The 25061-nt window shown below is 39.6% G+C and overlaps 1 protein-coding gene across 3 annotated transcripts; it reads right to left on the bottom strand.

The window, feature by feature from the left end:
• Positions 1-990: 990 nt before the first annotated feature.
• Positions 991-23883, bottom strand: MIER3 (MIER family member 3). 3 transcript variants are annotated; one of them, XM_041711414.2, is made up of 13 exons: positions 23715-23883; positions 23014-23038; positions 20705-20850; positions 18730-18864; positions 17287-17407; positions 15039-15124; positions 14785-14857; positions 12501-12652; positions 12000-12081; positions 7254-7345; positions 5288-5415; positions 4955-5100; positions 991-4873 (listed from the first exon to the last, which is right to left on the bottom strand). In XM_041711414.2, the coding sequence occupies exons 1-13, from the start codon at positions 23721-23723 to the stop codon at positions 4416-4418; spliced, it is 1653 nt and encodes a 550-aa protein (XP_041567348.1). In that variant the 5' UTR covers positions 23724-23883; the 3' UTR covers positions 991-4415. The 3 variants fall into 3 exon arrangements, with proteins under 3 accessions (XP_041567348.1, XP_030114436.1, XP_072778673.1); XM_030258576.4 differs by having other exon boundaries at positions 7254-7348; XM_072922572.1 differs by lacking the exon at positions 23715-23883 and adding an exon at positions 23527-23649 and having other exon boundaries at positions 7254-7348.
• Positions 23884-25061: the final 1178 nt, after the last annotated feature.

Raw genomic sequence — 25061 nt, forward strand, 5'->3', positions numbered from 1 at the left:
TTGTTTAAACGTCAGAACTCTCCTTCCTTTTGTAAAAAGAAAGGGGGAGAGATGTGGTGGCGTGTTTTTTATTCTTTCAGTGTCTGTTCATACCCCCACCCAGCTCATTCCTAACCCCCTTCTCTCCAAGATGTGACTCCTCCCTTTCCCTGCCCCTTTCCCCAGGACAGTCCCTGTCTATTTAGTGAGGCTCAACACCCTATTGGTTACTTTGTGTTACTCCACTCCCTTGTTTTCCCTGATAAGTTTATGATATGTTAGTCCTGCCTTAAACTCCTCCCCTGCTATTCCCCTATTAGTTACTGTTCCTATACCCCTCCTCCTGAGTTCTTGTATAAAACCTTTGTCTGCCCCCTCCAAAGCATCTTGGGCCACGCTGAATAAACCCATCCTGTTCACCCTCAAGTCCTGTGCCGCCTCCATCTGTCCCTGCGCCGACAACTGGGACTGCAGAGATTCACAGGGGGATTGGCCGCCCCCTCCTCTTCCCTCGCTGTCCAGCACGCCCACGCTCGGGGTGTCAAGGTGAGAGGGTGCCGACCGCGACGCAACAAAAAAGCATTTCAAATTAAATTCAACATTAAGGCCTAAGCCAAGTAAAAATTTTGTATTCACAGCTGTAATCTAGTTTGACATGGATTTACGAATTTGGGTGAGTTTTCTTTCCCCAGAAAGCAGACATGTGTTCCATACACATAGGTGTACTCAAACGCTGGGTGACACTTCTGCAATGTGTTACCTTGAGGCCGCAATTAAGTACCACCTGAGATTTGCTATACTTTAGCCATAATGTTTCAAAAGTCTGATGGAAACCATTACTCATTAGCTACCTTCATCAATGCAGGCTGCATTTTTCACTTCTCTGTGTACCTCTACATAGATGGCAGCATGTGCAGAGTTCTTAAAAGTGCATTCAGAGTTACTGCTAAATATCCCTGGAAATGAAGTAGCAAACACAGTGCAGATGTATGGAGAGCTTTACAAATAAAGAAAGGTTTCCAGACATTTATTTCTGGAACTGTACACCAGGTATTAAAGTACAACAAATACAAAATAATGCTCAAAAAAAATCAGTGTTTATGTACAAATATTAAAACCAATGCAACAACAGCGACTTCCTCTTGAACATCTGATACTAAAACATGTTCCGATTGTCACTTGATTTGTTGTTACGCACAGGGTAGTTACTTTGAACTGTGAGTAACTGCAATCTCTGTTTTATTAGGAAGACTATAACCATTCCTACTTTATTGTACAACTGATAGCATCTTTCTCCTCCTTTCAATGAAAAATAGGAATAATAAAAATAGTAACCTTGTCATTATCTTACAAATAACTGTATTTAATTTCCCTGTCCGTAGACGATGTGCTTGTAATGCTGGGCAAATGGCGTCCCTGTTGGTCAGTTTATCCATTAGTTTACATTCAAAGTTGAAATACTCACTAGAGACTTCGGTTAAATTAAGTAGTATCACTGTGTCCTACTTGAACTGAAGTTTTCCTGTATTTTTGACTCTCAGTTTCAACTGCACAATTCACTGACCTAATTGTACACAATTTCATATTCTTCAAACAGTATTGTACAGCCTTCAAATAAATTCAGCAGTTTGACCATTACAAGAGGAAGACTAAACACTTAAGAACTTAGCATGGGAAGATGACGTGTGACCAACTGTGGTATTGCTATAATCACAGCACCAGTTACACTTCTACACGAATCTGCTACCCTCTTCAGATTCCCTGTACAAAAAAAGGATACATTTACCAACACTGCAATTGCCCATTATGGATTTTTTGGTTTGTTTGTATGAAGAAAACATGTGGCAAAGGACAAAGAATTCATCACAGTTTGTTACAAGAATTGTGCTTCACTGTGTAATAGCCAAGGCATTGTAATTTCTTCATATGGTTGCATTTCAGTTACCTCCATGCTGACTTTCAAAACACAATTCTTTTAATAAACAGTAACAAGTTCTCCATTTAAATGTTTTAAACTGAGAGAAAAAAAGTAAGTCCAGCTTTTAAAAGTAAAGTTCAATAAATAGCTATTTTACATGGATAAAGTCATAGTGGTACAAATTTATGGATGTCACATCAAGCATGCACAAAAATGTTACTATACACAGAAGTAGTCAGAAAATATTGAAAGAGATATCTAAAAAGATATGAAGAATTTACATATTTATGAAATCTTGCAAATTATTGCCTCATTTCAACAAGGAATTAAAAGTAAACGATATCAGCTAGCCAGCCAACAGGCTAACTAAGATCAGCATTTATATTAGACTACCTGGAAATAATTTTTCTCTCATATCATTTTCTGAATTTTGGTCAAAGTCTTTATTAAATAACTAAAGTGTCCATTCAACTTGCTGACAACCCAAACCTTAGACAAGTCTCTGCCTACTTTAAGAGCCCAGCAATGCATAGATAAACTGAGTATATTACTGCATCAACTAATGAAAATGGGCATGTTCATTTAAGTGCAACTGGTATAAGCATTCAGTCATCTTTGTATGAATTTTATACAGACCAGCCACTCACTGTAAACCCATAGATAAACTTGAATGTATAACAATGGAAGATTATGGCCAGAATTATACAAAATTACTTAAAATGGGTTGATTCATAAAGAAAGGAAACAAGGTACAAAGTTCAGCACAAAACACAGCAGTAAGAAGCTGAGAACTTGGCTAAAAATGTCAAGAGTACAACACAGGGCCAAGGCTACCCATTATTTACTGTGTACTTACTAAAGTTAAATATTTCAGATGTTTAAGTTAAGAACTGATTACAAAATCGTATCTACTTTTGTCCACTGTGCTAAGCTAATTTGTTTTTATTATGATAAATGTGCTATTGCATAAACACTTCAAAGCAATCTTCATTACAATGCTGTAAAGAAAACTCCATATGCTGCATCTGAAACTTGGGATATCAATGCAGTTCACAGTATGCGTAATAAATACCCTCTTCCCTTTCAAATATTAAAGTCACTACTTTCTAATTACTCAGCACAACCTTGAAGCAACTATTGAAAATATCAACAATGCAAAACTTAATTGCTTGAATAATGAAAACAAATTAGTGGCAATTAAACTTTTAACACAAAAAGTGCAAAGAAAAAGTATGGAGGGACAGGAGTAATCCTACTGAAGGGAGGTTCAGGCTTTCATTAGAACACCCTGCAAGTTGTATGCTACGACATGTTACAAGCCAATACTATGCTTGATTCCTGCAACAACTGGAGCAAACATTTGCAAGACAAACATCCTGGATGGCTAAATTGCACTCAAGGTTCAAAATAAAAAAAATGTAATGAAGTTAAATAGTTGCTTTTATGGGATGCATTTTTACTCATCCATTCCTATTTGACCAAAGAAGTGCACTGCCATTTTGAAGCCAATGACTTGCCAAAACAAATAAATGCAATCCACGCTAAATAAAAACTTTCAAGCATGTACTTCAAGGTTCTACTATTACTATATAAACTAGATAGTCCCTCAAAACTGTAACACTTAGAACTGCAGTGCTCCAAACAACTTAAGATGTCTTCCAAATGTAGATTGTTTAGTGGTAAATCCTAAGATGTGCAGACTGTAGCTTTAAACATCAGCTGCCTTAGGAAAATTAAGACACACAATTGCATCACTCTTCAAAGTTGTGGACAAACCCCTTCCAAATATGGCCTAAAACTCATCTGTTTGAGCCAGTAAGTTTGAAGTACACAGACATCTATGGCAGTATGATTACTTCTGTGTAAGGTAGCCATGACCTTTAATTTTGCAACAGCATTCAAGTGTAGATCTTCACTTTACTCATCTTAAGTCCCTTGTGCTAGCTTCCACCAACATGACTTTGCTGCTTTGTAAACCGAAGTGCTTTAGTTTAGTATCACATGAGAGAAGGTTTCATTTAAAAAACATCCTTGTATGTTTGTGCAGTTTAAAATAAACAAACCCATCCCTGCCTTTATAAGGGGGGGGGGGGGGGAATGCTACATTGAGCAGGGATCAGGATCGGTACCTGTAAACATTGTTATTCCACTGCATCCATTTCAGCAAAAGTAACTTACACTAAAAAAGCCACTCCAATCCGTTCAGAACTTCTGTGCTGGTTTTGAAACAGTGGCCTCCGTCTACAGGCTTTAGGAAAAAAAACTGAAGCAGAGCTTAAAGCTGCATCACAGAGTTCTCTTAGTACCAAACTCTGCCACACATCCTATGACATTTCCACATTTATGGACTGAAAAAAGAAATTACTCTTGATAAATCAAGATATAGTTTTATACATACAAAGACATCACTGATGTCATAAAGTTCAAACTTCCAGTGAAAGACTAAGCAAACCTGATAGCTCCCATCAAGTTTACTACTACTGCATAAAGTACCCACTATTTGTTTCATTTTCCACAGTCATTCTGAATGAAGGGCAGCATGTTGGTGGAGAGTGTGGGTATTGATAAAACCATTTGTCTCACTTGCAGATAGACTGCTGAAGTCAGCCACTGAAACAGCCATTTTGGCACTGGTAATGTGGTGTGTGTGGTTCTCAAAGTCCACACCAAGGTTATTTACAGAGACATCATTCATGAAAGATTCTGGGACAGCAATCCCCATTTTCAATCTCTTCGCAGGTCTTTCTGCCTCCTCACTGCACATGTTCATTTGGTTTAGCTCTGAATGATAAAAGCCAGTCTCAAATAAATTAAAACAATCACTTTCACCATTGCTAGGCAAGTTAAGCAATTCTTCTGTGCCAACAGGCACATGATTAACTGGTGCTCGGGGTAAGCTGTCCATGGGAGGAAAAGCGTCATCCAGGCAGTTTACATCTGAAGTGTGGCAGACTGTAGCTACACTGTTTGTCAGTGCTGGAAAACAGATGAACACAAATGTAAATGAAATAGTTGTTTGCATAGTTCCAACAAAGATATTTTTTCTTCTTGATTTACCTGTCAACTCATTGGCAGTGATGGAGTTCAGAATGCTTAGCTGTTGATCAGGAATGGTTTCTGTTCGACTATTAGATGTTAAGGCTGAAGAATGCACTGCTCCTCCAAGGGATTCTGCTTCATCTACCAAACGATCCATGTAGTCCCTAAAGGAATATTGCATCCATAATGTGTTACATAACTAGAAAACAAGACCTATAAATGATGATAGGTTTAATTTCAGTTGCCATAGCCACTGAAGCTTTAGATTGCAATGACAGAAGTGGGGTGTGGGGGTAAGTCTTCTACATTTACGTTTGTAACTGAAACATATTCCAAGAACATTTTACTTACGTAACTCCTGGATGATGGTTGTATTTCTTCTTTCCAAATCTTGTCTGCTGAGCAAAGTAATCATAACGTTCCGACTTCTTCCACATGTAGTAGAAAGCCACACACTCAGCAACTGTTCTGGTTCTTACCTAAAGATCAACAAGAAGCATTGACAAGATTAATGCAAAGACTTAGGTTTTGTCATCTTCCCAATTCCAACTCCTGCAATATCGGTAGTTGTTATTATTCTGGAACAAATATTTGCAAACTTCAAACTGACCTATGGTTTAAGTATTGCATTTGTTCTACTCAATGCATTATTGGATTTTTTTTTTAACTGGGTTGAAACTCTATCTACATCCAAAGTACTCAAGACACACACATATATAAACATTTTTTAAATTGCAAGATATAATGTTTCTTACAATAGAAAAAGCTGACACAATGAGTGAGCTAGGAGGAATGAAGTACCAAAGACTCTTGGTATGTATTCCTTTGGGGAAAGTCCAGAATTGTGGAGGCTTTGGCAACAGAGTTGTGAAACCAGCAGCAATAAATGCTTCAACAAAAGAAAATTGTAGTCTTGTTGAGAAGGTAGTAAGGACTGAAAAGACTTATTTTGATCTACCGCTAATTGTTTGTCACTTTCCCTAAAATGGAGGTGCTCTGTGAAGTCTGATTCTTGGAGAAAAAGTCATTGCTTCCACTTTTATGTAGTTTTTGATACTGAAACATTTGACATCGTGATCACAACACCCACAGTTCCAGTTTTACAACTCTATCCAATATAGTCTGGCAGTAAAATACATTTGAGTGTTTTCAAACACACAGAAACATGAGTGGAGAATGCAAAATGCCTTGGGGGCACTAGTAAACCCTGCTAGTTTAGGTACAGACATACCAGGAAGGGGAGGAAATTAACAGATGTCCATATGCTAATGCATGAAGTTCCAGTTAAAAAGCTGTGCACTGCAGTGATAAGGAAAGACATCTAGTTAAGCTCCTCCGCACACTGAATCTTGTCTAGCTGATACCTGCTGTATACAAGTGACATCACCTTATGCTGGATCCCAGAACATTCCCTAAACTTTCTTGCCTTTTGCCTGGGAAAAAAAACCAGTCGATTTTCATACACAAATTCTGGTCCGTAGTGACAGACACATCAACACATGTGCTTTGTTCCATGTTGGAAAACATATTTTTAATCTCTGATGCCTTAATATTTATTGTTAAAGTCCATTTAAAATCTGAACTATCCAAATTATTTAGGATGGGCAGGTCTTGGGCAAGACCAGCAAACTGTTGCGGAACAGCAACCACAACCCTACAAAGTTCACCTGAAATACAATAAAAACACCAGACTCCTAAAGAAAAAAGAAAACATTAATATAGTATCAAAAGTATAAAGGAAGTATACAAGAAATTTGGAAACACTGATGTTGTTAACTATTGCTTTTTGATAAAAGTAACAAAAAGGCCTGCCTATTCCTCAGGCACACAAAAGTCAATCAGAAGCAATCTAGACCAAGATAAGAACTCATTCTTGTCTCAGAAAAGAGAGTATTATGGATGACTATAACTTTTGAAAACACAGAACTCAGCCTGATTCCATAAACTTGTACCTTCCTGGTGACAGAATAAATTAGGCAAAGATGCATTCTCCCCTCCTATAGCCATAGTATAGAAATACTGCTCACTTCTAGGAAACGCATGAATTTAAATTGAATTGTAATGCACATGCATGAATAGAAGTAATACCAACTTAAGTTACTTCAGAGATAATATACTAACTCATCTCACAATGCCTAGTATTTTCAATGACATTTGGAAACATTAGTGCAAAGAAAGGAAAAATTAGTTCAAAAATGCCAAATTTATTTTAATATGGTTCTTATTTCTCTCTTCTGTATGGTTGCTGACAAACATATTGCCTTCACATAGTATCATACAATTTACCAACTCTTCCATTTAACTGTAGAATACTAACCTTGTTTTTCTGTATGAGATGAAAGTCTTTTCCATACATCAGAAGTGCATTTTCAAAGCTTCTGCATTCTTCTTCTGTCCATGCTGTCATCTCTTCTAGATAATTATAAAAGTAGCATGAGAAACTTGATTTCACTCATTAACCTTTTAGAAGGAATAAAAATTTTGTTCCTAATGGATGAATATCCAAATGCATGTTAAAAAAAAGTAATTCAGTTATTTAGATCCATTTTATTTCTCCTACTGAGAAACTATCCTACCTGAAATTTAATGTTCTTTTTTACAAAGAATGATCCAGAAGAGTTTGATTTCAGCAATCTTTTATCTTTGAAGGCAAAAGATATTTCAAAGGTTTATTGTTCTTAATATGTCTGTCATCAAAAAATAGTGTTTGATAAACATCACTGAAGTGATAAGTGTGATAATTTTTCTCAATATTTCTTGTTACACAGGACACAAGGAAAAATAGTTGTTGGAAAAAGGAGCAAAGGAAAATCCTGTTTTGATGGATGGCCCTGTTTTGACTGAGTGAGCATCACAGACATGAAGGCCTGCCAGAGCTGAGCCCTGCCATACAAACGACAGAACAGTGCTGGGCCCATACCCGCCCAGGCACTCAGCAGCCCAGGCCGTGTCTTACCCAGGAGCTAACTAACAGCCTGGATGCCAGCCTTGATGCACAGCACTGTAAATCACAGCTGAGGCACAGGCAGGATGGATGGCATCAGGAGGGCAATTCCAACCTGACACTGACAGCCAAAGGGATGCGGCACAGACAGACTGCCCAGGATATCCTAAACTCCCTGCTGAGGCAGTGAACTCCTGGAAAAGGCAATATGCACCATGGAGGAGGACCTCAGAACTAAGCCATACAGGATAAACTGACTGGGACTACAGTTAACATGATCCAGGCTTTTGAAAAATATGGGGTATCAGGGAATCCAGAAAAAAACCCAAATAACTACCAGGTCGTAAAGGGCCACAGATGTCTTCTAACACCTTTAGAAACTGCAAATTTATTTTCTACTTTTTTTTTTTTTTTTTTTTAATAATGAAGCCCACATTTTCTAAAATGGATTGTTTGACAAAAGACAACAATCATAATTCAAGACTGTTGTTAATTTCCTATCTGATTAAAGCTTTGGATATATATATATATATATATATATATATATATAAGTAAGGAGAGATTTTTTCAGATATCTTAACATTCATAATGGTGATCCAAAAAGTTTTCACTCAGCTTAAATTTAAAGCCAGTGAGGGAAAACACATTCACACATTTCAAAGTCTCTCTGGAAGCAAATACTGAAAACTAGACCTTTCTGCTCCCAGATGAAAAGTGACAATCACTCCACTGCAGAGCTGTTTTTTTCTTTCTCAGCCCCATTAAGTTTGCATTCCTTACTACAGAGTTATCAGCCTTTGAAGAGGAGAAAATACCCCCATGTAAAGTCTCACTGCTAAGAAATTCGCCTTGGAATGGTGTATTTTTGATTTCCATACTCAGAACAGTAGCAAGCTTCGGTGGGTAGAGTAGATCATAGTATAATGGCTACTTGAAGAGACAAGACACTGACAGCATTGAATCATTAAGGTTGGAAAAGACCTCCAAGATCTTGAAGCCCAATCTCTGATCAAACACCACCATGTCAACTAGACCACAGCACTAAATGCCTTATTAAGATCCAGTTGTTTCTTGAACACCCCTGGAAAACCCATTCCAATATTTAACAACCCTGTCCATGAAATTTTTTGCAATATCTAATATAAACTTCCCCTGGTGCAGTTTGATGCCATTTCCTCTCATCCTGTCACTGGATGAAGAAGGCAATCCCCACCTTGCCACAATCGCCCTTCACGCAGCTGTAGAGAGTGGTAAGGTCTCTTGTGAGCTTCCTTTTCTCCAGGATTAACACCCCCCGCTCCCTCAGCTGCTCCTCACAGGACTTGTGCTCTAGACACTTCCTCATCTCCACTGCCCTTCTCTAGACTCACTCCAGCTCCTAAATGTCCTCTTGGGAGTGAGGAACACAGAACCAGACACAGCACTTGAGGTGTGGCCTCACCAGTGCCCAGTACAGGGGGACAATCCCTGCCCTGGTCCTGCTGGCCACACCATTGCTGATCCAGGCCAGGATGCCATTGGCCTTCTTGGCCACCTGGGCACACCCTGGCTCATGTCCAGCTGCTGTCACCAGCAGCCCCAGGTCCTTTCCAGCCACTCTGCCCCAGCCTGTGGCACTGCCTGGGGCTGCTGTGACCCAAGGACAGGACCCGGCACTTGGCCTTGTTGAACTTCACACCATTGGCCTCAGCCCATCGTGCAGCCTGTCCAGATCCTCTGCAGAGCCTTCCTGCCCTTCAGCAGATCAACACTCTCACCTAAATTGGTTTTGCCAGCAAATGGACTGAGAGTGCACTTGATCCAGATCACTGATAAAGATACTAAACAGAACTGCCCCAAATACTGATCCCTGGGGAATACACCAGCTGGGTGTAATTCCATTTACCATCATTTTCTGGGCCTGGCCATCCAGACAGCTTTACCCCTGCAAAGAGTGCCCCTGTCCAAGCCATGAGCTGTCAGTGTCTGCAGGAGAATGCTGAGGAAAATGGTGTCTAAGGCTTTACTGAAGTCTAGGTAGGCAACATCTACAGCCTCTCCCTCACCTACTAGCCCTCACTCCCCCATCTATCCCTTACCATTTCAATGAGGGTATAACAATTCCATTTGAACAGGGGGTGGGGTATGCATAAGGACTTACAAGTCCTTAGGATGGAATTTTGGCCTCTAAGCTGATGCATCAGGTTTTAGCTTTTGTATTTTTCAGATTTTGTGCTGCTTTAGTGTGTAATTCTGAGCTTCACGTTAAGGGAAGGTAAGCTCTCTTCACAGAGTAGGCAGACAAAACAATTCCTTCTCTAGCTGGGGACCAAAGACAGCCAACCCAAATCTAGGCTGAAGAGCATAAACAACGGTGGAATGAAGAGAGAAAAACAAGAAAGATGGGACTTCATAACCTAAAACTATAATTGGGCAATTAACTCCAATATGCAAATAGACCAGAACTTGTGAAAGTGAGAGGCATCATGACTGGTTGTGCATTTTGTGACCATTTGGGTTCATCTTGTGTGTAGCCCTGGCTGGGCTCTTGTACTGCTCAGTGTATCCAACAGAGGCCTTTAATTAAATAACTACTTTATTCTTTAACTCTGTCTAGCCTCTGTTCTAGGTCAGCCTTCACAAGGCATCAAAGACACAAATGAACAGAGGTATTTTTCAATCCTGAAACAGGAACCTGAATTCCAGAGAGGTACTGGATTTAGGATACAGCCCTGAAGCTGATACTTTAAGGTCTACATAACCTCTTCTTGTACATGAGGTTTTTAAAGCATTCTTCTTATAGTCCTTATTGCCCTCTTCAGCTTGACCTTAGTGTCCTGATTTTGGCTGAGATAATTTTCTTTCTAGTAGCTGGTAAAGTGCTTCATTTGGATCCCATATGAAAATAATACTGGTAACACACCGATGTTTTAGCTGGTGCCAAACTGTGCAATTGAAGACATTTCAGTGTCCTGTGCTCTGCATTGCTCAGGTGCCCCAGCAGCTGGGGAGCACGGCCAGGAGAGCTGACCCGACCTGGCCAAAGGGATGGCCCATACACAGACTGACATGGCCAGGATGTGAACTGGGGGGAGTGGGATGGGAGGAGCCAGGAGCTGCTGGGGGACGGGCTGGGCATCGGTCAGCAGGTGCTGAGCACCCACATCACTGTCCATCACTCACCTCCCTGGGGTTTTATTCCTCTGTCTTTCCCTTTCATTACAATTGTTATTGTCATCAGTATCACTAGTATTCGTACTATATTCTTTTTTTGTTTCAATTATTAAGCTGCTCAGCCCCAAAGTTCTACTTTTTTCCTCTAATTCTCATCTCCACCAGGAAAGGAAGTGGTGGGGCCAAACTGAGTGAGCAGCTGTGTGGTATTTAAGTTGCCAGCCAGCGTTCAACCACGTAAGACACCCGTCTCTCACACACCTAAACTGCATACACTCACCTTCTCTTTGGATCCAGCTCGGAGTAGAGGGCTATCTGCCAGAACATCAACTTATAGCAGAGCTCATAACCCAGTCCACTTCACACAATACACATACAAAATTAAAAGACAAAACCCCATATTTGTTAAATGACAGACTCTGGCTTTCATTTAAGGATTAATAAATAATAAGGACAAACAAGATGAAAGCCCATTCCATTTTCCAATGCAGACTCAAGGAAAGCTCTCCATGCCCTATGGAACTATACAATAGAGCCCGTTTAGGGCTGGCATAGCACAAATGTTAGCACAGAGTGGGGGCTTATTAATGTACCCACCTATATTTTCTTGATTTTGTTACAAATGTTATCAGACTGTAATCAATCACTATCTCAAAGAGATACTAAATAGTATCTCTATATACTTCATAGCAGCAGAATCACATCTCTCCCTTCTCCTCAATCTGTTTCACTGTTACAACAGCTGTGGATGAAAGAAGGAAAATCAAACTCAAACCCTCAACCTTTCTACAAACTGTAAACTTCTATAGCAGAACTTTAATTGGCCAACTGTCACATTATACTTAATTTGTGCTAAAATCATTATGACAGGGATGTGCTTGATAATGGGATTCCTACTCAAGGATTTTCCACACAACTATTTTTTTTTTAAACCACACTCTCCTGAAAAAACAGGGATTCTCTTACCCTGAGATGCCTTTCCATTTGAGCAGTATCTCTCAATTGCTTCTTTAACATTATGGCTACTTTTAAGAAGTTCATACAGTGCCTATAAAATAAAAAGAAATCTTTAAAAAAGTCAAAGTTTTCTAATATCCAATCTAGACCTCCAAAACTAATCTTCCAGTGAACATATCTAGTGTAAAAAAAATAGAGCATTTATCTTTACATATGATGAAAATTTAAAAAAGGAGCCAAAACCATCCAAAAGCTGAGGCAAGTTTTAACTAAAAAAAAGTAAAACACTATATGCAGTTATTAAAAAGGCTGAATTTGTCAACAGTATGACAATCAGAAATATCACAGATGACAAGGCTGCCAACATTCAAATACTCAAGATTTTTAAGCATGATTTTTAATTAACATCCAACATTGAGTAGTAGTGCCTCTATAATACAAAGCAGAGAAAGAGACCACATGCTAATTACAGAGTGTTGTGTCACAAATGGAATAGGATATAAAACCTACTTGTTCGTTATCCCGTGTATGTAGTCCTTCAGGAATTCTGCCAATCATTTTTTCATTTCCTGTTCTTAAGGAGGTTTCAAAAAGGTATTCTTTAACTTTACTTTCTGAGATCACATCAGGTTTCCAAAGTAAATGGTCTTCATTTTCATAAGCTGATAAAACAGAAATCCATTCATGCCATGTGTAACATTTTTAAGGCTGTAACACTAAAAGCTATTTCACAAATATGAAGAACAGGAACACATAAGTAATCAAATCAAGCATCACCATACCACTTTTAAACTGCAGATCACTTTGGCTATTTAGTAATTTTCAACAAAAACTTGCCAAAAAACTACATAACAAAATGGCAATCTATATGGCAATGTGGTGATTTGTTTTTTCATTCAGTAGCAACTGAATGCTGTTAAGAACTTGGTATGCTGAATGCTTTCAGTGACTAGGATGTACAGTCCTCCACAGTACATTGAAATGACATCTGGAATTCTCAGATAGCTTACTTCAAGGACAACACAAGAGCTGACCTGAACCTTTGTCAGTCTGTGCATATGTTTCAATACTAGATTAAAATATAAATCCTTCACTCTGATCAAGAAATGTGATTATACATCAAGAGATGTGAAATCATTGCACAGCATGTTTCATGTTACAGGATTTGAGTTATTTAATTCAAACACAGAATCCTAATGGCTGTACAGCAGAAAAGATGGAGATGCTCAAAGCTCTCCTAAAAATGCTGGAAACAACATTAGGCTAAGACGAAGAATAAAATGACACCTTTCAGAGTTCTTTCATGGCTTAACAACACAGAGAGCTTTCAGTCAGACATGTTCCCATTGTAAGCTTATAGGAGTGCAGAACTGCTTTCTAGCTCAATTCTGGTAGCTGGACTACATATGTAAACCCCTATCTGCCATCACTAGTTCTTCCAGGCGTGCAGAAAAGGCCTTCATAGAACCCTCCAGCCCTACCACCAAGCCCAACCTTCCAGAGTGCTGGTGATACTCCTCTTCAATTTTCTTTATCAACCAAGACATCACAGTGTTTTTTACTGAAGTCCATTACTCATAACTTCAAAAGATGTTCCTTGCGCTCTCTGATCTTGCAGCTACCCACCTTTGCTCTTGGCCATGCTGTCAGACAACACTTTAAATGGTTCTCTCTACTACCAGTTCATTACAGAGAAAATAGTCAGATTAACCCCTCTTAGGTCATCCTCTGGTTGTAAAAACTTCCTTAGTTCTTGGGTAAGGATAAGTCAAGATGTGGAAATAGTAAAGAACTATCCACATAAATCCAGCCCTACCTCCTCCACTTCTTGCAACACATTAGCACCATGCTTGAATCTTAAAGGAGGCTTTCCTAGATCTTAAGCAACAGAAAGATATTCGCTTCCTAACACTTCCAGCTCCATCCCTACCAAACACCCTTCTTCTCTCTTGCAAAGGACTTTTCCTCAAAAGAGCAGGTGGCATTGTTGAAAAGATTTAATACAATTCACTCAAATAACATCCCCTCTAAATGTTAGAGAAACTTACAGAATATCAAAAATTTACAGAAAAAAATCACAGAATGCCCTTCATTTATTATTACATAACCCTACCAATTTCTTAATTTCACAGCTGTTCCACTTATGAGCAAATTTTTTTTTGCATTACTTGCCTTTTTAATTTCACAGCTATGTGTCCCATGTTTCTAAAGAAACAAAACTCTATTATATAAGGGTCTTTTTCTCCACTCAAACACAACTGCTGTTTTTAACTTAAATTTGCACTGGAGTAACATCATATTTAAAACTCGTAATTTTTAAGACACAGTATAACAGGACCTATACAATGAAATCTAAAATAGCTTATTGCTTTGTTTTCCACACCCACACAAATTTTGTAACGCACATGATTTCACTGCCAAAAGAAAAACCAAAAAAAAACAAGCAAGGAAAGAGACTGTTTTGAACAACTTCAGTGTAAACTAAGTTACATGCTCATAGACCAGCTATGATTCTCCAACAAAAGTAACTCCTAACTCCTACAGTTAGTTGAAACCTGATATTACCAGATATTTCAGAGTTAAGCCTCTAATTTTGTCGTAAGGATGTCCTCTCTAAGTTGGAGATCTGAGATGTGAGCATACAGTTGTGCTATTTCAATTTTCTAGTACTTTTTTTAATGCTCTGTGACTTCAGCTAGGTAATTGAATTGACCTTACAAATTTATATAACATTTTTCCATCAAAAGCTATATATAAACATAAAATAAGAAGTAAAACAATTAGAAAAACATACCCTTTTCATCATCACTGCATCTGCCAAGGTAAGCTGGAATTTCAGCCTGGTACTGTGAACCAACCATTATTTCCTGAAAATGTAATAAAAATGAAGAGAAAAACTAATCAAGAGTGTTTTGTGTATGCAAGTATTAAAAATGGCATGTGACATAGAACTTCTAAACGAAGGTACAATTTTAGATACATGGTAAAAATGTTACTGGATTATTTTTTAACAGCAAAGTTCTAACTTTAAAAAAATATAATTATTACCTTTCTCAAGTCTTCAGATGAATTACCATTGTCTGCCTCTACATCTTCACCATCAGATTCCTTATCTCCATCACATGTGGTGTTTGCTTCAGAAACAAAGAAGTTTGCTTTTAGCTATGAAGAACTTTCTGTTCAAGCACAGAACTAAAAGATATAAGTTACTTTTCAAAGTAGCACCTGCTTTTATTCAGGGAGACATTTTTTGTGTGTCTTTTGATCCAGATTTCTACCAAAACCAAACCAGAATGAAGTCAGAACACACTGGTATTTATATACTGCAGAACAGAAACATTTATCATCATTGCAAATGACACAATCTACTGTATTTCCAACCATCAAAAGGAAATGAGATTTTTTTTTTGGTTGATTTTGTCAATAAAAGATTATACATAGAGAAAAAACAGAAAACTTCCAGGGCTATGACACAGCCTCAGGTTAATTACAAAGAGATTAAAGCTGAAGGCATGCCTTTATTACCTACTAAAACCTTTCAACAGAAGTTTTAATGGGCATTCACAACAGTCCTTTAAACCAGGCTGCCTTAGCACAGAATGAAGATACAGGAGAGACATACAAAATGGAGTAAGTAAAAGAGAGCAAAGGAGTCCTTATTCCTTTTTTTTTTTTTTTTCTTTCCCTTAGGAAGATATACAGTGGAGCCCTCCAAACAATTCAAGTACATTACTCCGTAGAATAACTCATATTTTAGAATCTGGAACGCTGTGGCACTGGGTTCTGAAGCAGTTCTATTTTTATAGTTGTATAATCCCCAGCAGGAGGGAATCTACAGCTGTGACACAATTACACCTATATTGTATTCTCCAACTTCAGAAAAAACATACTCATAAATTTGGCTTAAATTTTAGCTTCATCACAGCTAAAACATCATGAATATCAATGGACTGAGGGTCTTCTTCCATAGTAAATACTAAAATCACCGTCTATCTCTTTTTGGTTTTACAGGTAGCAAGCAAGGGGCTAATCTGAATGAATGGAACAATATGCTTGGACAATCAGGCAATTATTTTGCCCAGTTAATGTAAACTTAAGGAAACAGTATTATGTATTAGATAATGTGTATCTTAAAACTTAATGTTATCTTAGAATCTCGGAAACGGACAGAGACCAGAAAAAAGATGGAACTGCCAAGAGAGAACTAACATCTCCTTCCCTGAAATGGTGGATACTTGATCTTAAAATGTCCAGCTTAATGTTCTAATAAAGTAACATTTTGGAAGAAAACCATGACAGCTGAGAACATGACTGTTTCCTAATCCTCAGTACAGATGAGCGGCTAAACATATTTCTCTGAGGCTGCCCCACTTAAAATGTCATATTCATTAACAGTTCCCATGTGCTGGCATGTTTTGGAGTTTAACTGAAAAAGGGGCATTACAATTTTTAAGGTTTTTGTATCTCTTTTTAAACACAATTGTCCTGCATTTATCAGACAGCAGCATGCAAAGGGCTATGATTGCTGGTGACTGATGCAGCACAATCCCTTTATTTCCCCCTCTTCTACAAAAATGAAAACCCCCATAGAATAGCTTAATGTATTTGCCAAATTAAAACTGTGATTTAAGTCCTCCACACTGCTCTAAGTCTAGGGCACTAGTGAACAAATGAGATGCAACAGGCAATGAGGAATATCTCATCTACATTGGATAACTGAACCACTGGTTCTTTCCCATCACAGCTCCATGGATAGTGAAATTTTGGTGGTCATGGGTTTACAGGCCCCATCCCGTATAAAACTACTTTGGCTCACCCCATCAAGTCCTATGGAAAAGTGTTGAATGTGTGAAAGGAAATAATCACAAAGACACTGTGTCCCAGTTCACATCCACAGGCTGCACGGAGGAGTCACTGGCTTAAAAGCAGCAGCAGAAATTTTAGTACAGAAACACTAATTGAAAAGAATGGGTTACATGTTCATATAATTCACTAATATATCAAAAATCATGACAGGTGTTCCTCAACACTGTATTATTGGCTATGAAGTCATTGTATTTAGAGACATGAATTTTACTTGTGCTTTGAGCAGAGACCAAATGGAAGTCTTTTAGGTACTCAGTAATGCCAGCTAAAGGCAACGTTCATGTACAACATCCTGCACAACATCCTGCAAAGCACTGTTTCTCAACTCCTGGTACAGTGAGTAGTACTCCTCAATTTTGGCATATTAAGGTACAAAGCTATATATAATGCTACAACTTTTTGAATACTATTATAAAATTAGGTTTCCTACATCTTAGTGGCCGAGGAAAGAAGTCAGTAGCCTCATGTGAAGTAACTGATGGTGTCAAGTCATCAGCAGAGGACTGTGTTTCTTCATCATCACCCGACAAGAGGTCTTTAGCGATTTCCTCCTGTATCATTAAAATAAAAGAAACCTCAGAGTGACTATAAAATATAGACTGGTAAGCACTTAGATTCAGCCAATTGTAAGCCTCATTAAAATGAGCTACCTTCCCATAAGAAAATTTAGCAGACCACACCCCTTTAAATAAAAAGCTCCTACTAACTGTAAGAATATAACCTTTAATTTATGAGTCAAACATAGTGGTTCCCCTCTGTCTTCTATTAAAATAAATGCACAAAAATTAACTTCTGCAAGTATCAATCTCATGTTGTTGGATATTCCTCCAAATGCTTCCAGTAAGAAACACCAATGTAAACTGCCTCATGTACTTAGCATTCTGTCATTCTTTGCATCACAGATATACTGAAGCTTTAAAAGCCTACTACTGCCTCCTAAACTATGGGGAAAAAGCCAACCAACAAAAAAAACAAAAAAACAAAAAAACAAAAAAAACCCAAAAAAAACCAAAAAAAAGCCCAGTTTTTTGTAGACTTTTGCTGAGAGGATAGTTCTGACATTTTTGTAAATTAAATAAACAATATTAAGAAAGAAAAGGTACACTTCCTCCATGTTTGAACCCCTCTAACAGAGAACTGGAAGGGAAAGAACTGCATTAGACAACAAGCTGACTACATTTTTGTAGCCTCAACACAATCGTGAATCCTAATGAGACTCATATGTGCAGAGCCATCATTATATCCTTCTTTCTGTGGAATTTATCATTACACCATACTCACAGGAAAAAAAAAGACATATACTTACTACTTACATACTTTTTAAGCTCAACTACAAGCTGCACATGCTTTGTGGCCAAAAATCAGAATAAAATCTCAAAATTTAAAGTTAACTTGCAAACCACAAAAGTTGAAGTTTTAGGGTTTTGTATCAACAATGCAACACATATAGTAACTACACATAAAACAATCTCTCGCCCCTGATACCTTTCTAAAAGATATGCATTTGAAAATAAAATTCCAAAGCATTCAAGGGTACATTTAAAGTTATTTTCATACCATTTTTTGGTATTTGATGTGTGGTGGAAGTCAAGAGTTATTTCTGGACATTGCATATATTACCAAAAAATCCCACTTCTTAACTAAAAAACCCCAAAACAACTAACAAACCTCCTACTTAGAAGTCCTTCACATGTGTTTTAGAACTGTTGACATATTTAATTTTTCTTTTGTACTAATATAGTGATCCCAGAGTGACAATATATACCAAAATTAACGAAGGTATGTATTTAGTAACATCAAGAGATTATGACATGTAATTTAAAGTCACCTGGATTTCCGCTTCTAAACAACAATTCAGGTGAATCTGACTTACTTTATCTAGAGTCATATCTGGAAGTTCATCTGCAAGTTCACTTGGAGAGCTATTTGCACTGGAACCTGGCATAACTGGAATCGTGGGTTCATAGCCATAGAATGCCAGTAAATCTTCCAACGGCATGTTTCCTTCCTAATACAAGAAGATTTACAACACTTCAACATATTGCCAATTACTTGTAAACAGTTCAGGCCTAAGAGAGTAAGACATATTTTGAAGAACAGAAATAAAAAACAAACAAAGAAAAACTAAGCTAGAAGCAGGAATGACTAAAGGTTGAAAATATTATGATTCTATGATAACAATAATTCATAAACATGTCTCTTGGCATTTAGTGAAATTTTGTCAAGCTGTTGAGGAAGACATTTTACTGGATGCAACTAAAGAGTAAGTATTAAAAATTTGCTCATTGTCTGATTGATACTGTAGAACATGATTTGTCAATATTTCTTTAAGAGAAACAGAAAACCTTGAAGATTTCATTCCTACATAGCTACAGCTGCACACATGAAAACCCCCACAGAAGTAAACCAATACAGCAATTTCTAAGCCCTTCCTTTCATCTCCTGCACAATGTATTTTATATTAACCATTATATAACAAGAGAAAGCCAAGAAAAGGCAAAAATCAAGAGAAAGGCTTGATTTTAAACTTGTCTTTTCAGATTGCTTTTGATCAAGTGATTCCAGTAACTACCATCATACCTGCATCCTAATACAATTAATAAAACAATAAACTGTGAAGATTATTTTTTCATTACCTGGTTCAAGATATCAGAGTATGAAAAATATTTTCAAATATTTACACCTTTAGAAGTTATACCTCTAGAAATTTATTGCTGAACTCACACACTGATCAAATTCCTTTTTTTCTTTAGCCAGGCAAGGTTTCAGTCTTGCAAAGACTTTCTGGGTAAACAGAGACTCATGTCAAGTCTTTCCAGGATAAGGACTTAAAGTAATAAAATGTTTAGGAGAACTGCCTCTCAGTTCTTCTTTCTTCTATTACAGAAGCAGTAAGAGAATTTTGCAGAGTAAAATCTCCATTTTAACCATTAGACCTAGCAAACTGCTTCACTACTACAACAACAAGCTCATCAGCAGCAAAAATGTAAAGGCAGTAAGGCAAGATTAAAAAATCAGGAGTACAAACACTGTGAACTCCACATGCAGAAAATTTGTTTTTACATGGACTACATAAATATTGCCTTTTATTTGATGCTAAAAAATACACTTTTCTGGAAGTATGTTGACCAAAACCTGCAGTTATGCTAAGTGGTGTAAGTGGGTTACCAAATAGTAATGCCAATAGCATCAATTTCTGGGTGTTCAGCGTTCAGTGGGCATTTATAATGCATGCTACACTGCCACAGATGAACAAGAGGTGTAAATATGAAAACCTTCTTATTAAGAAGTGTAAAATGGAATAGGAAAAGGCAAAGAGCACACTGATCATTTTGTACCTTCACTGAATGCTAAACTGATTACACTAAGACATAGAAATACCATTTATATAGCAAATCAATGTGACCCATTATGCCTAAACCAGGATTGTTTGTCTGCATACTGGAAAAGTAAAACCTGACCAACATAAGGAACACAGCTAGATGTCATTTTAATAGTACACAAAATGTACAGTTTCAACGTACAAGTGATCTTGGATAACAGGCCTCTAAAACCTATGTCAGTGATTTCTCTACCAAAGCAAATGTGCTACTAAAAAAAAAAAAAAAAAAAAAAGAGCGCCGATACATTTAAGAAGCTAAGTTCAGTCTTTTCTGTGATGATGCACTGCTACAGCCTAACCTGACTTACTTTTCAACAAGCTGCAAATGCAGAAAACTGCACTATACAATACAAACTGAAAAGCAGATTGAATGTTCTTTCCACTAGAAAAGTTACAATGTGTATGAAAAGTCAAATATGTATAGAAAAGTACAATATGTACATCCACAAGGGAAAGAATCTCTTACCTTTTCTAAATCTTCAATTTCAGAGCTGAAATTTTTGCTTTCTTCCATCATTTCCTCTTCTTCGAGAGTTCGCTCATCATCATAATCGTGTACCAGCATTTCAGCAGATGGGTCAAAGTCATGATCCTCAGATGATAAAGAGCCAACTATCAAAAAAAAAAACTTAATTTGAGAATTTTTTTCCCCTATACCGACATAAGAAATTAAACCCCAGCAAAAAAAATTGCGCTAATTCTCTTACAAACAGGATCAGAGCTCTCACTGAAGTAACAAATTTGTAACTACTTGCCAAATTCAGCTGTTTTATATGACCTTTCCTTTTCTTATTTTTAAGCAATAAGGACCACTTTCTCTCTTGCTACAAACAGAATATCAGGGAGAAGTACCTAAGTGAGCAAAACTAAGTTTCAGGAAATACAATCCCAAATCAGTACTTTACTGAATAAAAGATGTTCAAAACACTCTTGAAATCATCATTAAGATACAAAGCACACACATCAAAAGATATCAGAAGCTGCAAGACTGTCATCTATAGAATCTGATTTTATTGACCTGATTTATATGGTAACAAGCATAGTTTTTCACTGACAAACAGGTAACTTAGGCTATGAAATCATATCCTACTAATAGCAAAATAAAGTGAGACTCGCTTCCAATTGCTTTAGCCTTGCAAATGGATCTTCTAATAAAATTAATTTGTAACACTAGATCTAGAAAATAAACAGAGCAGAATTTCAAGAAATACTATGGAAAATACACTAAAAAAAACAAAATGCTTCTAGTGGATCACATTAATTAACAACCCACTGTGATACCTCTGTGGTCCAACAGACACTTTTTAATTACTGAAGACAATACTCAGAAGTAATCAAAAAAGTACTATTATTTTAAATGCACTTTATCAAGTGGAAGATTATCATTAGAGTAAATCAATTTTCAAGACGAAAATATTCTGCATCAGTAGTCAGTGTTCTATAATCAAGAATCGCCAAATTACAGGGTTGCTTTGCTCTTTAATGTTCACTTCTTTATGACTTTCAGGTTGGAGGAAAAAGACAGATTAGTATATTTCTCTTTCACTTCTGGTTTCCCCTTATATACTAGTGGTCTGTTGCAATCCTTAGCTTTCAAGCATCAAAGAATTATTTATATCAAGGAACTTCTTCAAAAGTTTTGTAAGAAATAACTACAAATTTTCAACCCTCTTCAAAAAATAATAAAATATTCCTCTTTGCACTGCTTTCAGCCTTGAGACAGCTATATATACCAACACTTCTGAACCTTAAAGAATGCAACTTTTCATCATTTATGCTAAGTATTCATTCTGTAGATGAAAGTAATTGAACTTTGTTCAGCTTGCTTAAGACAAAGCTGCCAAAGTTTGTAGTATCATACTGTAGAGAAACATTCAGGCCAAAAATGGTTTTTATTCCCATGCTATTCATATTATGGTCTCACAGAACTTTCAGCATAGCTGACAACACTACTACAGTTCCAATAATGACATTATGCGTTTAATCCTCCTGCTGCTGGCCATCATATCCTAGTCAAGTTTTAAGAAAATATCAAATGCCTTAATCTAACATGCATGTATAAGGGTGTGATCAAGATTATTGCTTCTAATTACTTTTATAACTTATTTTCCATTTAACTCAAGGGGAAGTTGTGTTCCACAGACTTTACATTAACAAGTCAGACTTCTCCTGTTGTTCTGAATGCTCAATACACCATTCAAAATATTCAAAATTATACTGAAAAGTACAAGCTCAACAAATTTCATAATAGTTAAAGATGATGACAAACACTACAGAATGCATTTATGTAGAAGCAAGTATGTTCCCAAATATTTGAGAATAGCCCTGCTGATGTTAATGATGCTTGGTTGTATAATGGATTCCAAAGAACGTTAAGAGCATTTAGTTACAGCCTTAAAAATTACTTGTTGTTACGATTCCAAACATTTTCTGTTATTACCAAGAAGTCAAAAATTTAGACAAGCCTGTAGTTATCAGCAACAAGAGAAGCTCTCTCCCTCCAGGCTATCTGGCTCTACTGAGATGCTGACTTTAAAGTGCTACACAACTTTGATATAATTTTTGGTTCCGAGGAGCCAATTTCTAACTGCAACTGGACTTAAGGGAAGGATTCCGTAGTGCACATCTCTTCTTAAAACCCTGGCAGGCGGTTAACAGCGTGCACACGAAGCCTTAGGAAAACTAAGAGGGGATAAATTTGGGAAGGAGCAGCAAGGAGAGAACGGCGTGCGGGCGACAGGCCAGGTGCCGATGCAGAAGTGGGTGAGGACGAACCTGGGCTAGAACTCCCAAAGGAAGCCTGCAGGGAAAAGAGAGAGCGAGTTAAGAGTGGGCTCCCTGCGGCCCGGCACCAGGCAGGGCCCTTCATTCCACGCAGCCGTCGGAGCTGCCCCGTTTCCCCGCCACCCTGCTTTGCCTCGCTCCCCTCCAGCCTCAGCCTCAGCCCCAGCGTCCTGCCCTGCCGGCCGCTCCATCCCGCTCACCCTCGCCCGTCCCTCCTTCCCTCGCTCCCGCCTGCCGCTCTCCGTCCCTCCTCTCCTCTGGCACAAGGCCCCCCGCGGGGCCGCGCCAGGCCCGGCCAGCGCTCCCGCTCCCTCCAGCCCCGGCCGGGCGGGACGTGTCATGGACGGGACAGGCCGCCGCCTCGTCCCCACTCCCAGCCCGCGGCTCCCTCCTTCCTCGCTCCCTCCCTCCCTCCCTCCCCACGGGCGTTCTCCATGGCCCACGCCGCAGCGGCGACGCCGCCAGCCCGTCCCGCGGCCCCTCCGCCGCCCGCGGGCCGCGCACCGGCACCGCGCCGTCCCGCGGCCTGGTCGCGCAGGCCCCGCCGCCCCGGCCCCGTGGCCCCCGTCGGTCCCGCCGAGCAGCCGCGGAGGCACCTCCCGGGCGTGCTGGGGCGGCGTGGGGGCGCTGCGAGCGCGGGGCCCCGCGGGGCGCCGGGCGAGCCCCGCGCCCGGCCCGCTCTGCCCGCTCACCTCCGCCATATTGGGACGATGGGGCCGAGCGGCGGCGCCGCGCCGAGTGCCCGGATGGCGCCGTGAGCCAATGGCGGCCGCGGGCCCGCCGGACCGTCCGTGCGGGCGCGGGGGGACCGGGACGGGCCGGGCCGGGACGGGCCGGGCGGGGCGGCGGAGGCGGGGCAGCGAGCGCCGGGGACCCGCCGGGACCCTCCTCTGGCGGCGCCGCCCCGGCCGGCAACGGCGCTCGGCCCGCCCCGGCCCGGCCCCGCCCGGAGAGGGCTCCCGCCCCGCCGGCGGGCGGCTGCTGCGGCGGGCGGCCGGCGGAGCGATCCGCGCCGACGAAGCTGGATGACTGCGACAGCCCGGGCCGGGCGCCGGGCGTGAGCGGACCCGGCCGTGTCACCTCGGTACCGGGTGCTGGTGTGCGGGAGAGCTGGCGTCACGCTGGCCCCCACGGCATTAGTGTCAGCAATATGAAACAGAATTCCAAGGCCTTCAGCCTTTCTCGTGTGTGTTGGCTGCTCTGGTACACAGAGAACGTAAGATTTAGTTTGCAGTGCTTTTATCTAAAGCGTGCCATGTCTGTTACATGCGAGTTATATCTAGTCCTTTTTACAGAATCACACAATTGTCAGAATTGGAAGGGACTTCAGGAGATTCCTTGGTCCAAACCCCTGCCACAGTGTGGGTGTTCAATATTTCAAGAGACAGAGACTCCATGACATCCCTGGGCAGGCTGTTCAGTGCACTGCCACCCTCAAAGTAAAGTTCTTCCTCGTGTTTAGGTGGAACCTTTTTGTTTCAGTTTGTGGTCACTACATCTTGTCCTGTTGCTGGGCATCACTGAAAAAAGTCTGGCACCATCCTGTTGGCATCTGCCTTTAAGATACTTATACACATCAAAAAGATCTCTCAGTCTTCTCTAGACTAAACACACCCACGTCCTGTAGTCTCTCCTCATTAGAGAGATGCTACAGTCCCTTCATCACCTTTGTTGCCCTTCACTGGACACTCGTTGGTACTGCTTGTCCTTTTTGTACTGAGGAGCCCAGAACTGAGCACTGTGCTCCTCATGTAGCCTCACAAGGGCCAAGTAGAGGGAAGATCAACCTTCCTTGACCTGCTGACCATTCTCTTCCTGTTCTCTTAGTGGCATTTTTTGTTCCTCTATGCATAAAATTGGGTTGAGCTGTCTTTAGTTTGATTTGTTTGTCCCAGGCTGTAAAGACTGATGCTTTTAATTTTGGATTCACAAGTTCCTGATTCTGGCCAAATTTCAATGGCCATACTTGTTATATTGAATATTGCTCTGCTGGAGGGGTGGTGTGTATCATAGCAACACTCACAGGCAGTAGTGCCCCA

The sequence above is a fragment of the Taeniopygia guttata genome, chromosome Z, assembly GCF_048771995.1.
Source record: "Taeniopygia guttata chromosome Z, bTaeGut7.mat, whole genome shotgun sequence".
NCBI lineage: Eukaryota > Metazoa > Chordata > Aves > Passeriformes > Estrildidae > Taeniopygia > Taeniopygia guttata.

What these genes read in the sequence shown, in the direction of transcription:
- MIER3 (XM_030258576.4), bottom strand. An exon ending in CAGATATGACTCTAGATAAA is followed by an intron (nt 17,408 to 18,729) that starts GTAAGTCAGATT and finishes TTAATGATACAG; the next exon opens with GAGGAAATCGCTAAAGACCT. An exon ending in AACCATCATCCAGGAGTTAC is followed by an intron (nt 5,101 to 5,287) that starts GTAAGTAAAATG and finishes ATATTCCTTTAG; the next exon opens with GGACTACATGGATCGTTTGG.